This window comes from Pteropus medius, unplaced genomic scaffold (assembly GCF_902729225.1).
Source record: "Pteropus medius unplaced genomic scaffold, Ma_sr-lr_union100, whole genome shotgun sequence".
NCBI classification, from domain to species: domain Eukaryota; kingdom Metazoa; phylum Chordata; class Mammalia; order Chiroptera; family Pteropodidae; genus Pteropus; species Pteropus medius.
Window position 1 is genome coordinate 13123627 of NW_024349803.1, and position 16245 is coordinate 13139871.

General features: G+C 40.8%; 1 protein-coding gene and 1 pseudogene across 1 annotated transcript in view; both read left to right on the forward strand.

Moving 5' to 3' along the window:
• Positions 1 to 7055, forward strand: part of ATP1B3 (ATPase Na+/K+ transporting subunit beta 3) — a 37251-nt gene extending 30196 nt beyond the window's left edge. The window contains exons 5-7 of the mRNA XM_039837343.1: positions 373 to 429; positions 4791 to 4874; positions 6376 to 7055. Of these exons, the coding sequence (XP_039693277.1) occupies positions 373 to 429; positions 4791 to 4874; positions 6376 to 6543 (309 nt within the window). The 3' untranslated portion in view covers positions 6544 to 7055. The remainder of the gene's footprint in view (positions 1 to 372; positions 430 to 4790; positions 4875 to 6375) is intronic.
• Positions 2763 to 2881, forward strand: LOC120582518 (uncharacterized; annotated as a pseudogene).
• Positions 7056 to 16245: the final 9190 nt, after the last annotated feature.

Genomic DNA, 16245 nt, shown 5'->3' on the forward strand with positions numbered 1-16245 from the left:
TTATTATCATCCTCTGCAGTTCCTGTTATTTGTATTACTTGTTCATATCAATAATGAAATTTCAAGGTTTCTTTTACTTGTTTCTCATTTTAAGGAGTAGCAGTGCCATACTATGTTTTGGTCTGTTCTTTGGTAACTGCTTTATTTTCTAAATTGCCCCAGAACAGTATAATAAGATAGTTCATTGCTAAGATTATTATAGCGAAAAGTCCATTCTAATCCTCTAAAATAAAATTAATTAAGAGGCACAGGCAATGGGGGTTTAATGCACAGTTAGTGTTTATCTCAACTCTTGCACCCCTTGTCCCCAGCAAAAAAGTTCTGTTGCATACTTTTGTGATGTTTCAATTAATTAATATTTCTTTACCTTAGATAATTGGATTAAGGCCTCAAGGTGAACCAAGGATACAGTGCACTGGTGCTGTAAAGGTTAGTATTCAAAAAATAATCCAACTTCTGTTAAAGCTTTAGTGTATCTTAATACTTTAAGTCTAATGAGTTTCAGTCATTATTTTCCCCGTTAAATTTTTTTAAGTTCCTTGGGGGTGGCCCTTCTCTGTTTGCTCATGATAATTCAAAAAGACTTGTTTTCCATGTGCATTTGATTTCATATACATTGCCTTTATAGTTCCATATACCATATTTCATTGATTCTAAAGTTCACTTTTTTTCTAGCATAGTAACACTGAAATCGGGGTTGGCCTTAAAATTAATAGTGTCTTAATAGTGTAGCATAAGATTTTTTTTTCTTAATAGTACATAAGTTGGTATATATCAGTAGCATCTGAGATTTAATGAAATGTGATACATATTCCTTAAGGTAGAGGCATGGTTTTTCTCTCCTATCCCTACTTTATTTTTTTTGAGAGTGCTGTACAGTTTTCATCTCATAACTTCTTTTGTTTTCTCTCCATGCTGCAAGTGCAACTAAGACAAATATGTAAATGATGGGTAAGAGTTCTGAGGAGAAACTTTTAAGTTCTAAATTTAATTTTATCCTTGTGTAAAATAATTAACATTCCAACTCCAGGTGTGTGTCAGAAGTATTTTACTTGAAATGTTAAATCGAAATCACTTCTAAAGTTGTTTGTGAAAAAAAATTGTAATTCCTTTTAACCGTGAATGGATTTCTTATTTGGGCAGAAACTTCTTACTCAGTGATTTTCAAATTCGATCAAACATCAGAATCACTTGGAGGGCTTGGTGTGGGTCCCATTCCTGTAGTTTCTGACTCTGTTGGTCTGGGGTGAGGCCCAAAATTTGCATTTCTTTTTTTTTCTTTCTTTCTTTTTTTTTTTTTTTTAATTGCTCGAGTACTGTTTATTTATTTATTTATTTGTCCATTCCAATACTTTATCCAGCTAGCTTCTGGGTAGTAAAGCGTGTGATAGGACCAGCAGATTATATAGTCATAGTCCCACTCCCCAACACTCTGTGCCATAGAGTCCTCTGGTCAGAGATGCTATGTTACGTGGGATTCCATGTCTGTGGATGAGGTGATATTTTTTTTTTTGTATTACAATTCAGTAATACATCATATATATATATATATATATATATATATATATATATATATATATTGCATTGTGTTTGTTTGCCACCCACAGTTAAATTTCCTTTTGTTGCCAAATATTTGACCCCTTTTACTCCTATGTACATCCTGCCTCCCCTACTTCCTGCTGGTAACCACTAATCTACTGCCCGTGTTCATGAGTCTGTTTGTCATGTTTGTTTGTTGCTTTCAGTTTTATATCCCTTATATGAGTGAAATCATATGGTTCTCAGCTGTTTCTGTCTGACTTATTTTACTTAGCATGATCATCTCAAGATCCATCTACGTTGTCGCAAATGTCAGTATTTCATCTTTTCTTATGGCTGAGTAATATTTCATTGTATATATGTGCCACATCTTCTTTATCCAGTCATCTATCGGATTCTTTGGTTGTCTCTATGTCTTGGCCACCGTAAATAATGCTGCTATGAACATTGGGATGCATATATCTTTGCAGATAAATGTTTTCAAGTTTTTTTTGGTAAATACCCAGGAGAGGGATTGCTGGGTCATATGGTAATTCTATTCTTAGTTTTTAGAGGAACCTCCATACTGTTTTCCATAGTGACTGTACCAATTTACATTCTCACCAGCACTGTATGAGGGTTCCTTTTCCCCCACAACCTCTCCAACACTTTTATTACTTGTCCTGTTGATGTCGGCCATTCTAACAGGTGTGAGATGGTGTATCATTGTGGTTTTGATTTGCATTTCTCTAATAGCTATTGAAGTTGAGCATCTTTTCATATGTCTGTTGGCCATTTGTGTGTCAAAAATTCGATTTTCTAACTAAAGTTTCCAGGTGTTGGTGATGTCGCTGGTCTGAGGCCCACACTCTGAAAATTCCTGCTTCAGAGTATCCTTACTAGTTTCTTTTGATTATGTACTCACTAACAAGTTTAATAAAAAGTTGGAAAGTTTGTAGTTTCTTATCTGGGTTAAAGTATACATGTGTGACCTAGACAATTCATCTCCTTATGCCATATTCAGCTCAGCAGGAAATTTGGATAGAAATCTAGAATCTCACTTAAAACCAGATGCTACATCGAAGCCAGCTTTTCTTGATAAATCCTACAAATCTAGTGAGCATATACTGTCACCTCTTAATACAAAAGAAAACATTAAGGCTATAGAATACATTTAGAAGCTGTGTTGTATAACTCTTTATGATCCTCCTTGCTTGCAAGTCTTCCCAATAGAAAGTTGCTGAGTCTACAGCCATGCCACCCTGAACAAGCCCAATCCTGTCTGATCTCGGAAGCTAAGCAGGGTCGGGCCTGGTTAGTACTTGGATGGGAGACAACCTAGGAAGACCAGATGCTGTAGGCATTAAAAATAATAATAATATTTTTTAAAAAGTCAGTGGTAATCTTTAAAAAAAAAGAAAGTTGCTGAGGCTTCTAGAAGAGCTGGGAGGAGGGGAACATTAATGAAAAATCCTGGTCTTAATAACAAAGGAATAATCAAGTAGAGTCTATAAATTTTAGAGGTGTGGCTCTATAGAACAGGTGGAAACATTTACTGCATAAACACAGGTAACAGAACATGCTCTTAGCGGTGGCATCCTTTATGTTAAAGGATGGTTCCTTCAAAAGACATAATATTTGTCATTAGTCTTCTCAATATTTTCTTACAAAAGTGAATCATGTTCGTTTGAGAAAATCTGGAAAAATGCAGAAGAAAAAAATTGGTAAATGCTACCAATTTGGTGTGTATTCTTTAAGTAGTTTACAGGTAATGACTGGATAAAAGAAACAAAATATGTTAACTTTAAAACTATTTTGTTTTCAGTAGGTAGAACTTAGTGACTATTAATAGACCCTTAGATTTAGTTGCTCAGAGTTTCCAAAATGGTGCCACTTATTTATTAGAAAATCATGACATGTATGCTTTACCCTAAAGTATCTCATCATTATTCAGATATGCATTTCAATGTTTCACAATTTCTAAATGTTTATTTTCAAATATGGTATAAGATACAACTTTAAGTTAAAAGCCTGCCAACATTATGATTTAGGTACAAACCAAAAGAATGGGAATCTTGAGCATGCGACCTTACCTCTGAGCCTCAGTTCCCTCCACAATTGATCCTGCCTACTCAAGGATTGTTAGCCCTAAATGAAGTAAATATCAGTTAAGTGTGGTATTTGACTAAAAATACACACTGAAATGTTCATTAAACTATCATCCAAAGAAAAACTCTTTTTTTTACATTTTGGGGAACATCTGTGTTTCTTCGAATTAATAAGCTCATATATTAAGGAAAAATAGGTTATCCAAAAGCAATTAATGCAGAAAAGCACCCATATCAAAGTGATTGTTTTTTTCTCTGATACAAAATGCTATTTTAGACTTAAAGATTTATTTATTTGTTTATTTATTTATTTTTAATTAAGGAGTACAAATGTTAGGGTAGTATTTGAATAGTGATTGAAAAATTGATTCTACAGTTTCTCTTAGCCTTGTTATCTCTTGCTCTTTCCACATTATCTTTGATCTGGACTGTTAGAATGTGCCCTTTTTGTGGGGCGTCATCACTATGCTTTGTGCTGTCTTGTCTTCCCTGTGTCACTTGTCTGTGTATTTCTTTCTCATCCATGTACATGTGCTACTTCATGACAGTTAAAGGATTTAAGCAAAGGGTAGGACTTCTCCTTAGAAGAGATTCTTAGTTTTGCTATAGCGTTTCATGTGTGCTTTCAAAAATAGAAATTAGTCTATTCTAATCTAGAATTCAAGCATTTAGTGGTTTTATTTTAATTAGTGCTTAGTAAACTTGTCACTGATTTTAATCATTGTTGTCTATTTGTTACTTAGTATGTGTTAAAATTATAGGAATTATAATTAGGTCTTTTCAGAATGTTACATGAGAATTTTTATAAGTTGCTTATTAAGAATAATAGAGACAAATAATAAATAGCATGAATGCATTTGGTAGTTGAAAGGCAAATAAGATTTTATGGACAGTGCATGAGTAGATCTGGCTGTAAGTTAGAAGGGTCTCTAATGGGAAGCATATGATATATACCAGGAAATGTAAGAAGAATCAGGATAGTTTATGTCAAAGGGTTTAAATCAAGACGAGCAAGTCTCTTCTCAGAAATACATTTGTAATTAATGCCGTTGAAGCAGCATTGTAGTCTCCCCATACTGTTTGTAAATGATACTGCTTTAATATAAATACATTTTTAAATTTGCTTTTTGACCTAAAAAAGGTTTCTTTTGCTTTCAACTTTAGGGTGGAAATATAACTCTATCAACTTATCCTCCCAATGGAAGTATAGACTTAAAATATTTTCCATATTATGGGAAAAAACTGCATGTAAGTATTTAGAAGTTCTTAAGTGATTGTGATTCTTGGGAGTCACAGATGTGTCTTTAAGTTTATATATAAATATCATTTTATAAAATTTATGTCATACTGTATGTATACTTATAAAACTTTATTTCGAAATGCTTTATAACTTACAAGTGGCTAGAATAGTAGAAAATTTCTCTAGATCCTTTACCCAGATTTCCCAAATGTTAATATTTTACCTTATTTGTCTTACTAAGCTTCATTTATATATAATTTTTTCCTTTTGGGTTTGTCTGCTGTTTTTCATGTTTAAATTTAGGGTGTACATTTTTGGCAAGTGTGCCTCAGAGGAAATGTTATGTCCTAGAATAGCATATCAGGAGGGATGTTATTTTGATTAGTTCCGTTAGTGGTGATGATAACCTTGAACACGTAGTTAAGGTGCTGTGAGCTAGGTTTCTCCACTGTAAATTTATTATGTTTTCCTTTGTAATCAATAAATTTAAAATATTTGAGAATATTTTCTAAATTCTGTTTCTCCCATAGCCTTAGAATTTGTTAATTCTTGCCTGAATCAGTTAATAATAGGATTGTTCCCAAACATTTTTCTAATTTCATCTCTACCCTTTATTTATATCTGTATATGTCCATGGATTCTTATTTTATTCAGGGATTATAATCTGTTATCATTTATTTTGGTGCTGAACTTGTCCCAGATTTGGCTGGTGGGAGAGGAGACATCCATGCTGGCTCCTCTGTCCTTTTGACATACTTCCATGATTCTTTGAGCATTTTATTACTTTCTGGCACCACAAGATATTCCAGGTTCATCTCGTACTTTCCCTCTCCCAGCCCTGGAATCAGCCCCCAGTTCCTTTTAGTGAAGAATTATATTTAGAAACCACAATGATAGTAAAGCAACTGAGTATATTTGTACCAAAGTACATAGCAATCATAAGTAGGATAGACCTAAATAATAATCAGTAAGGTACATCTTATGCATGTTTATCAAAAATAATATATAGATAATAAAATACATAGCCTTCTCAAGCACACCTTGAGCAGTCACAAAAATTTATCATAAAAATACACCCTAAAGTTCCATAAAGTAGAAATATATTAGAAATGATAATTTCTGATCACAGTGCAATAACTAGAAATTATTAGCTTTCTTCCATAGGAAACCTTCTATCAAACAACTCTTGGGTGAAAGGGGAAATTCAAACCAAGATTATAGAATATCTAAAAAATAATGAAACAACATAATTACAACCCATGGGATACATTTAAAGCAATACTCAGAGAAAAATTCATAGCCATAAACCATAGCCATTTTATCAATAAAAATTAAGTGAAAATAAATGAACATCTAGTTTTAAGAAAAAAGGTAGAGAATAGAAAATAATAAATCTAATAGGTTAAGATGTTTTCGGTTTTAAATTTTTACAGAATAAACCAATTCTCGATAAAATGTAAATGAAGTTATTACAGAATTTGAATTAATGTGTTTTCCTTTATTTGCCAGGTGAGGTATCTACAGCCATTAGTTGCTGTCCAGATCGGCATTGGTGCTAGTCCCACAAAAGAAATAACAGTTGAGTGCAAGATTGAAGGGTCACCCAACCTAAAAAACCATGATGATCGTGACAAGTTTTTAGGACGAGTTGTGTTTAAAATCACAATGCATGCATAGTAGGAGTTAGGATATCCAGGATATCTCCACAGAGTAAATGTTGTGTTGTCTGTCTTCATTTTGTATCAGCTGGACCTGACATTCTAGAATTATGAGACCACCTTAGAGAAAGGTGGGGTGGTACATGACACTAGGGTAACATCATAATGTGCTTCCAGATCACAGTGTTCAATGTCCTCTGAAGTAACTGCCTGTTGCCTCTGCTGCCTTTTGGAACCATTGTACAGTCGCCAGACAGGGACCATGAACACCTGATTCTGAACATGTAGAATGGGGGTCTTGTCCTTTTTTTATGTGGTTTAATTGCCAAGTGTCTAAGGCTTAATGTGCTGTGCTGTGTAAATATTTTATAGATTTAACACTGGTTAACTGTCATATTTTGATGCCAGCAAAGTTTTAGGGATGAAATGGTACCTGACCAACGAAATGACTTTATAGCTGAAAAAAATGTGGTATGTGGAGGTTCTGTATGTGAGGAGGAAAAAAGAAAATAAACATGGATTTGAAAGGTCGTCTTGGATTTTTTGTAAAGTTATTTTACATGCTGAATTAGTCTATATGGATCTTTTTGATTAACAATGCAAACTTTGCTGTAAGACATGTAAAAAAAAGTGATGGGATTATTTTTAGTGCTGGAAGTAAATCTCTTGCAAAAAGTATTTTAGACCATAGATGAAAAAGTATTTTTAGGTTACCCAGTTTGAATATGCACCTAATTTTTTCAATGAAATTAAATTCCTAAGATTTAAATTGTATAATAGTTTGCACAATATCTTGTTACTGCTTTATTTAGCAGACTGTGGACTCTAATAAAAAATGTAAATTGTGAAATATAAAACATGGAACTTATTCAAAGCTTCCAACCAAACAGTTTTTTTTAGGTTTTCTTTGTGTTGGTGCAAGTCAGGAGGAGTGGGATTCAACCCAGCTGGCTCAGGAATGACTGTCTGGAGAAAACATGAGTGCTCTGGGTGGCCTTGGCTGGCAGATGGGCCTCGATGCTTTGATGCTTTGGTCATGGGCACTCAGCCCCGTTGGGAGCTCTGCTTGTTGCTATGTCAATTTTCATTTTAGAATGCTTCTTTGCAACTGAAGAAAATGATTCTTGGAGATCACCAACAACTTCCTAAGTGATGCCTATGCTGCTTTTTCATAGACCACGCTTTGAATTACAAGTGATCAAAGGGCTAAGCGCAAGCAGCTTTACATTCCCAGGGACTGAGTCTAGCACTAGTTTGATTAGTGGATGAAGAAGAGTCAACTGTCAGTGACTAGCTGGTATGCTATATTCCTAGCTCAAGGAAAATTGTGGGTTAGTTTCCTTAGAACTCCAAGCTGCGCTGTACTTGGAACTTTTTTATACATAAATTCCATTTCATTTTCATCACCTCGATTGTAGTTATAGTTCAGTCCTACAGACAGATTTTCAACCTCTTTGTTACAGTGTTTCTTAGTGGGGTTTTCTGTAGAAGATATTCTCCCAATCTAGAAGGTAAAAATGAGTTTGGTAACTTAAAGCTCTGTTGTCCTTTCTCACTGGTAGATTTTCTCCATCCATGTGGTGGTGAGGTAAGAAAGGCTGGGTTTCCCTCTTCTCAAAGTCCAATATAATAGGACCACCATTCTGCCCGTGAGGACTTCCCAGATTCTGTTATACAGAGTCTGCTGGAAGAGAAAAGCCCATGGAACCTGTGCTTATTCATTTGGGAGGCAGAGTGGGGAGGCGGAGTTGACTTTAAATCCTGATTTGCATTTGATTGCTTAGAAATCTTAGGCAGATCACTTATCTTCTGAGCTGTAGTTCTCTCACTTGAGTGTAAGGCCACCCTTCGGGGCTGCAAGGATTAAATGAGAAAATACACATTACCAACATGGAGTAGACATTTATGTTAATTTCCAAGGGCTCGCCCTTTTTCAGCAGTGCTTCCTTCCTGCTAACTTGAAAACGGCATGAATAACCGCAGTTTTGTTGCTGTCTTGGAGCTATTATCACTCGTTGAGAGGAGAGTGCTGAAAGGAGTTGAAAGTCTGCTGTCTGCCTTACAGCCTTGTGCCACTTTTATATGGAAGGAGGAGTCACAAATATGTGAATTTGAAACCATCCCCGTGGAAATTATTTCACTTGGCTTTCGCTTTAGTAAAGTTGTCAAGTTTGAGTTTAAAGAAAACTGAACATTTCACTAAATTGGTTTAGCAATTTAGAGTTTTCCAGATCCACCAGTGCCCGCACTGGAGGGCTTGTGTTTTGAGCAGTGTATCCTCCTGTGCTCCTCACAGATTAGGCCAGTATGGGCCAGAGCTTCAGGAAGGGAGAATCCATTCACCTGAAGTCTTCGTTCATGTTCTTGGTTACAAAGCTAGATCAGGCATGACTGGCAAAGCAGTGTCTGCTTTTTGAACAAACTTACTTTCTCACATCCCAGTGAGTATTGTCCTTCAAATAAGCCCCTTTAGACCAATTATGCTACCCTGTTTCATCCTTCAGAACTTTTTAGGAGTGATTTTGGGGTGTGCTTTCAGGAGCCTGACATGGACAGTTGTCAGAGTGGCAGGATATGTCCATTGAGGATGGACTTTTTAGAAACAATTCACTCGATGAGCAGGACTGATAAGGGCTAGTATTTAAGCATGAAAAACAAAACATGACAAAGAATGTCTCCTAAAATCAGTCTTTTTAGTCGTTTGTGTGTCCTCGACACCAAATAACTCTAAAGGGCCTTCATGAGGACAAACTGGATTTGACTGGTGACCAACAAGCTAGTGATAGGCTGTCAAGGCTGTCATTAGTTCTGTATTTGTTTGAAGACATGACCACTCTTATTCAAATATTAGTCTCTGAAACTGGAAGAGTGTGAAGTCCCGCTGGTGGCAAGAGACCCCAGGAAAACCAGGAGGCTGGGCTCCTAGCTCCGGTGAACCTGGGGTGAGGCCACCTCCTCCTGACCCTCATGCTTCTAGTGCATCTGTCCTGCTCAGGTCTCTAGTGCAGGAGCCGAGGGAGACATGAAATGAGTGAGGAGTGACATGAAATGGCAGACATGGGATTCTACATTTTTTTGTCATTAGGCTTGTTCCTTGTGATCTCTCTGGGTGGCTGAGGACAGCTGGGGATGGTGTGGTAAGGGATGATCTTTGCAGAATTATGTGAACACACTCATAAGCTCTCCTGAGGTGTGGGAGGGAATTGAGGTGTGTTGAGAGACATTATGTGGCAGAGTGAAGGGCAGACAGTGGCTAATGAGTGAAACTAAGGGTCGAGGAGGAAGGATGTAGCAGGTAGAGAAACTGACAGAGATGTACTGTAAAAAATCAGTAAAAATTCAGTGAGAGCACTTGGGAGTACCCTTCTGAGATGACGAATCCCTATTTGGACCTAGTGCCTCTGGTGTCATGCCTGTGGTTGTGTAACATCGGGGCAAGAGGTACTTTGAAGATAAATGTACTAATCAACTGACTTTAAAATAGAGATTATCCTGCATTATCCAGAGGGTCTGATATAATCATGGGAGCCTAAAGCAGAAGTCAGATCTGAAGCATGAGGACTGGATACACTGTTGCTCTCTTGAAGAGAAAACTGGAGAAGGAAATGAATTCTGGAAGCCGGATTTGCCCCAGAGGCTCCAGAGGAGAGCTCAGCAGAGCCACACTGGGCCCAGACTGTTGACCACAGAAATGGGAGATAAATGACTATCATCTAAAGCCAGTGAATTTGTGGTCATTTGTTATGGCAGCAAATAGAAAGCTAATATGGCCATTTTCTCAATGAAGATTATATCCTAAAACCCAGTACTTCTCGAACCTTGTGAGCATGTGATTCCTTAAGGGATCTTGTTTCAAATGCATCTGCTGATTCAGCAACGTCTGGGATGGGGCCCGAGATTCTGCATTCTTAAGCTCCCAGGTACTGCTGCCACTGCTGCTCTGAAGACCCACCTTTGAGCACAAGGCTTCGTGTGACCATCATGGTCAGTGCAGTGCCAGGTATTCAGAGCCAGGGCAAAGGAGAGAGGAAATGGGAATTGAAAGAAGAGCAGCCTAGGATCGATGCTACTCAGCTGTGAAATAATATTCACAAAGTTTACGAAGGAGAGGTGCTTTGTGTTGGTGGGCCCCCGGCCTGCAGCTAGACTAGGCCACCTGTGCAGTGAACAGGGCCTGGTTATGGATGGGGTATTTTTGTGGTTTTAGCTTTTTTCTGTGTCCCTGTGGGAGGACAGTGGCCTGTAGCAATGGGTCTAGCTTCCTGAGGACGGCTTGGTGCAGGCCTGCCCATCACAAGGTCCTCACCAGCACCCCTTTCCCTCAACTGAATAAAAGGTAAGCTTTTGGAGGCCACCAGCTTGAAAATGAAGGGAATGCACTTCATCAAAGAAGAAAACTGCAAAGTCGCTATCAGTCCTTAGAAGGAATGGATGCATTTGTTGTTTTTAATGTTTATTGAGTAACCAGTGAGTGCCAGGCACTATACAAGGAGCTTGGGATTCACTGGCAGACAAAACAAGATCCCTGCCTCAGGGATGGTACGACCTACAGTGACAACTACAGCAAGGCTCAAACTGCTTCTGCTAGGCTGTCTGAGTGGTAAGTTCCTCTCTGCTCTTACAGGAGGGTCGTGGCCTCTGGAAGCTGAGTGCTGAGGCCAGAGTAGGTCTGGTGTGCTTATCCATAAGCTGTGCTCACCTTCAGTCCCCAGATGGGCTGGGCTGGCCCACAGCCAGCCATCAGCGGGTCTGTGGAGCCTCTTTCTGAGGCGACAGGTTGGAACTAATCAAATTCCTTTAAGTCCGGAGCCACCCAGAGGGATGGCAGTAACCACGCCTACACACACTTGCTCTTACTTTACAAATACTCTTAAGACAAAGAATTTTAGAAGATCCATCAGATCCTTAACAAATAACTGCAATGGATGAGGTTAGCCTGGGCAACAAGCAGAGTTGGAAAAGATACCGTGATGTTTGTAGGTATGTTGCAAAGATACTAGGGTTTAAAAATAGTGCAAGTGCTCCTCAAAAACCTCACTTATGGTAGGTACTTTGACCATCATATCGACTCCGCAGAGAAGCGGCTTTTATAAAGAGGGTCTGTTCTGGAATCCATCCCAGTGAGTTTGCTAATGAACCATTCAGTGTGAGGTGGCTCCAATACCCAGGCCCCAAGCATCAGCCACATTCGGGGAGCCCCAGACCTCTGTGGTCACTTTATTAGAGGAACCCCGACTAGGGGTTTCCTCCTGTGTTAAGAAACTGCAGATGCAAACAGCAGCCCCTGGCCCACGTTCTCCTGACAGTCTGGGTTTTCTTGAATGTCTTTTCCATGATGATGCTTCTGATTAGGGGTGTGGGACAATGCAGGAGATGGGCACAGTCTGTTCTCTCAACTGCCACACAGTACAGACACCCAATCCGGTCTTCCAGATGGCCTGTTGCCCTTTTAACTTCTCTCCAGGTTCCATGTTGCCATCTTTTGTGTGACTCACAAATACAGGGCCTCTGAAATGAGTGGTTCTTTCCCAAGTCACATTTGCGCCCACCTTGTCCACTGGCACTACCAAGCTCTGACTGTCCCCGCCGCTTGTCAGGAATGTGCCTCTCTCCACCACCGCTGTCCTGCCCTGGGGACATGTAGCTCAGAGTCCGCCCTCTCTATTCAGAGGCCTGTTCTGGTGCCGGCCCTTTGCTGGTCAGCGCTTCTGTCTTCAGTTCAGACTTGATCATTTGTGCTGTTTTGTGACACTGAAGTATCAAGTCTGCAAAGTGGGTATTTTTCCTCAGTTGTGATTGTCAGCCCCTCAAGCGCGGGAACCTGCCCTCCATTGGTGGCCTTTGGTCTCCTCCCCTCTGCTGGTGCCAGCGGTAACATCGCACAGTCCTAAGCCACTCCAGGCACCTGCACTTTTTTCCGTAGTACTGACTTCTGGACATTAAATTAGCTCTAGTTCCTTAGGGAATCTCCTCAGAATTTTACGTTCCTACCGCAGGCAAAGCACTTTCACAGTCATAGTTTATCCTGAAATGCCTGTGGGGCAAGGAGGGCAGAGCGGAGGCTGCCATTCTACTGGGACGGAAACAAGTCCAGCGAGAGCCCAGGGCCCTCTGGCTTTTGAGTGGAGCCCACACCAGAAATTGAGGGCTTGGCTCCAGCCCCTGCCATCCCATGAATTCAGCACTTCAACTTGCTCTTGAAATGTGTGTATTTCTATAAGCAACTCCCGCCCCCACCCCGTGTCTAACGTCACTATCTTGGGCCTTTGACGGGACAAGAGCACTGTAAAACGATGCTGCCGCTGGAACACAACTGCTCTCGCTTGTAAGAGGATCTCCGACAAGACCACTGCGGGTAAGTGGGGGTGTCTACGGTTTCCACCCACCCCGACCCAGTCCTGCTAGACTTTGTCCCAGCACTTCGATGTTCCCTGCCGTAGTCCAGGTGGGGTGACCCACTGACCTGTTTCCAGATGACCTGAGCTCATCTGCATATGTTCGTCCCGGCCACACTATTTGGTGTAGGGGTGGCCTGTGACCCAGGCTGGTCCAAGGAGAGAGGCCCCCAGGACTGTTAGAACAGTGGTCAGGAGAAGTGCTTACCCCTGGCACAGAGGGACAGAGGGCAGTGAGGAATCCTGCAGCTGCTGGTGACTATCTGGCCACTATTTCCCAGCCTGCCTGGGAAAGAAACCCACAAATGAGCGAGGAGGAAACACAGACTTGTTGGCATAGTTATGCCACCTTCAGACTCCATCTGCTGGGGAAGCCTGATTCTGTAAGTCTGTCCTCTTTGGAAAAGGCTGGGGTGGAAGAAGGGAGGGCTTCGTCCTGGGCCTTAGATTTTTTACTCTGTGCAGCTGTCCAAACTGCACAGAACTTAGCACTGGACTTGTTCCCCTTAAAACCCAGAAAGCCGACCACCTCCGACCCCGACAACCAACTCTGTGCCAAATGACAACCTATCTGACCTGGATTTGTTTGTATCAAATTTAAGCCATATACTTACCGGAGTTGTAGACTGCCTTGGAGGGGCTTAGATCAACTTTATGTAAGAGGACAGTCTAGAACTAGACTGTTTGGTTTCAAATCCTTCTCTGTCCCTTGCTCAAGCTGTGTGACCTTGGCCGATAACTTAACATCTCCGTTTCTCAGAGTTTTTGTTCAAATAGGGCTAAGTGCCTGGCCATTAGTGTTATATGTCTTAGAAATTCATTATTGTTAAAGAAAATTAGTTACTTGGGAATAGTTTATTTCTCTCTTCCCTCTCGTACTTCATGAATGCCTTGGCCACAGGCGTCCTCATTTACCCAGGCACATTTTCTGCAGTCACCACCACTGCCATCTGGAGCCAGAGCCAGCTTTTCAGCTTCAGAGACTTGCTCAGGGTTTGTGGTAGTTACCTGGAGTAATGGAGAAACATCTTGCTCAATCAAAGACCAGTCGTTAATGCAACTCACAAACCAATGGCTAAAAGAGTTTTGCCCCAAGAGAGGTGCAATGAATACACCTGTGGATGCAGAGGTTAGGAGGAAAACAGATTCTGTGCCTGGCTCCGGAGGCCTTTCGAAATGGGCTTCTGAGTGAATGTCCCTGGTCTCCGTTCACCTGTTAAACCAGAGATCTCTAATATGACTGTCTTTGAACTTAAGGATGGGTGTGGGGGTGAACCCGAGCTGGATGCCTCGTGTTGGTCTGTCTGGCATTTAAGGCATCTCCCTCCTTTGATACAAAGATTGAATGGGGAAAGCTGGCTCGAACTCCAGAGCTGAGAGCCTCTCTTTGCAAGTGATTTGGTCCCTTCATGACTTTGGAATAGTCACTCGCCTTCTCTACTGCACGAGCTTCTCCTGGAGAGATATTACAGATAAATTCACACGGAAAGCAGGTGCAAGAATTATAGACCTCTCGATGTAGTTGTTAGTCATCTGTTTTTGACTATAAGAAGCTCTTTCCCTCCCATACTCACTGGCTTCTCCGGGCAAGTGTTCTCTTGTTAGCAGCTGCCCACACTCGAGTATGGAAAAAATTCAGAGGCTGCCAGTTAGAACGAGCATATTCATGGCAGCGGCGGGCAGACGACTACCTGGCACTGGACTGGGGGTGGGGGGGGGAATGGAACAGCCGTTTTCGTATGCGAAACAAGAACCGTGTTGTCTGGGACTTAGCAAAGCTATGCAGCCCTCAAACTTCCATGGTCTCTTCCTGGCTTATAGAAAATAAACTACTAACCTTCCTGAGGGGAGAGAAAAGGTATAGTCCGCAGGGGCCTGGGTTGACTGGAAAAGCACAATCGGTTGGTGGGCAGGTGCCCAGGGGTGGGTGACAGGGTGAGGTCCAGCGCCCCCTCCCTTTTCCTAAGAGTCAGGTTTTATCTGCTGCATCAGCTTGTTTTCTACTATTATCCACTTCTGAAGCCAGGCAAATGCCACACCTTTGCAATTTTTCACTCTTTATCTCGTTCCTCTCTTGACTCAATCCAGCAGAAACAAAACTACTAGGGTAGTAAAAGCCAGTTTTTCACACTTAATTCAGGCTTTGGCCAGATAATCCATGCTGAAGGTGAGAGCACTATTTAGTTATTCAAAACTAACCAAAAGGTCAACATACTTTGAAAAAGCATGTAGACCACTTATTGATTCATTCATTTACTCATTCCATGAAGACTGAGAATTTAGCATCATATTTTAGCCATTGTACGGCCTTGAATTTACAAAGATAAAAGAAAGTCGATATATAACAAGCAAGTTCCCGATTGTATGTTATTTTCAAAGAATTTCTAATTTCCAATAAGCAAAGATTTTCACTGGTTTCCCTCACACTGACCGTGAAGCTTGAGAATTCCTGAGTGAGGTGGGCGTGGGTTTGTGATGCCTGAGCCTCTGAGCCGCAGTTAACTTTTCCTCCCTCCTCTTCCACGCAAGTGTTCCAGCCATAGAGGCCCTTCAAATATCCCAACCACCCACAACGTCTGCATGTGTGCACACACGCGCGCACACACATAGTATCTCATAGGAGAGAGGAAGACAGGTAAATGTGTGCACAGGACACTCCCTCCCTCCTTCCCCCCACTGAGGGCAACATCTCTCTTCACTTAAAAATTTGTCAAGAACATCAACAGGCTGTCAACTGCGGAGTATGTTCTAATACTGCTTGTCGAACGTGACAAAATCCTACAGAAAAATTGGGATTTTAGTAGAGGATTACGCATAGGAATTATTTTATGTGATTGGGAATATGTGTGCGTGTAGATATAAATATATAAACGAAAATTAAAAAATGGCAGCTCATCGGAGATCGTCAAATGAGAAATCATTAATTTATAGCCAGCAGGACCTTAACTGAATCGGAGACTCCTAGTGCAGCAATTGGTATTTGTTGAGTCTCCTAAACAAAAACCTAAATAAAACACAACACCACGACAAAGGAGATCCGTGCTTTTATTTACCAAATGCTAGAGTTTCCGACCCTACCCGCAGCACCCGAAGGGAACACACAGCCTCCACTTGCTGATGGCCCATCGCCCTCCAGGGCCTCCACAGCTCCATGGCTGATGCTATACGGATGCTGCCATCTTTCATTTCTGTGCTTTCTCTGCCCGCGGTATTTCTCTCCAGCTTTTTCTCCCATCTGTTTTTCAGTCTCTCCTTTGTCAGGCTCACTGGGAGTGGGCCCAGCTTGCCCCAGCAGGCACCTACCTCCCAGACCAAACCCCAACTCC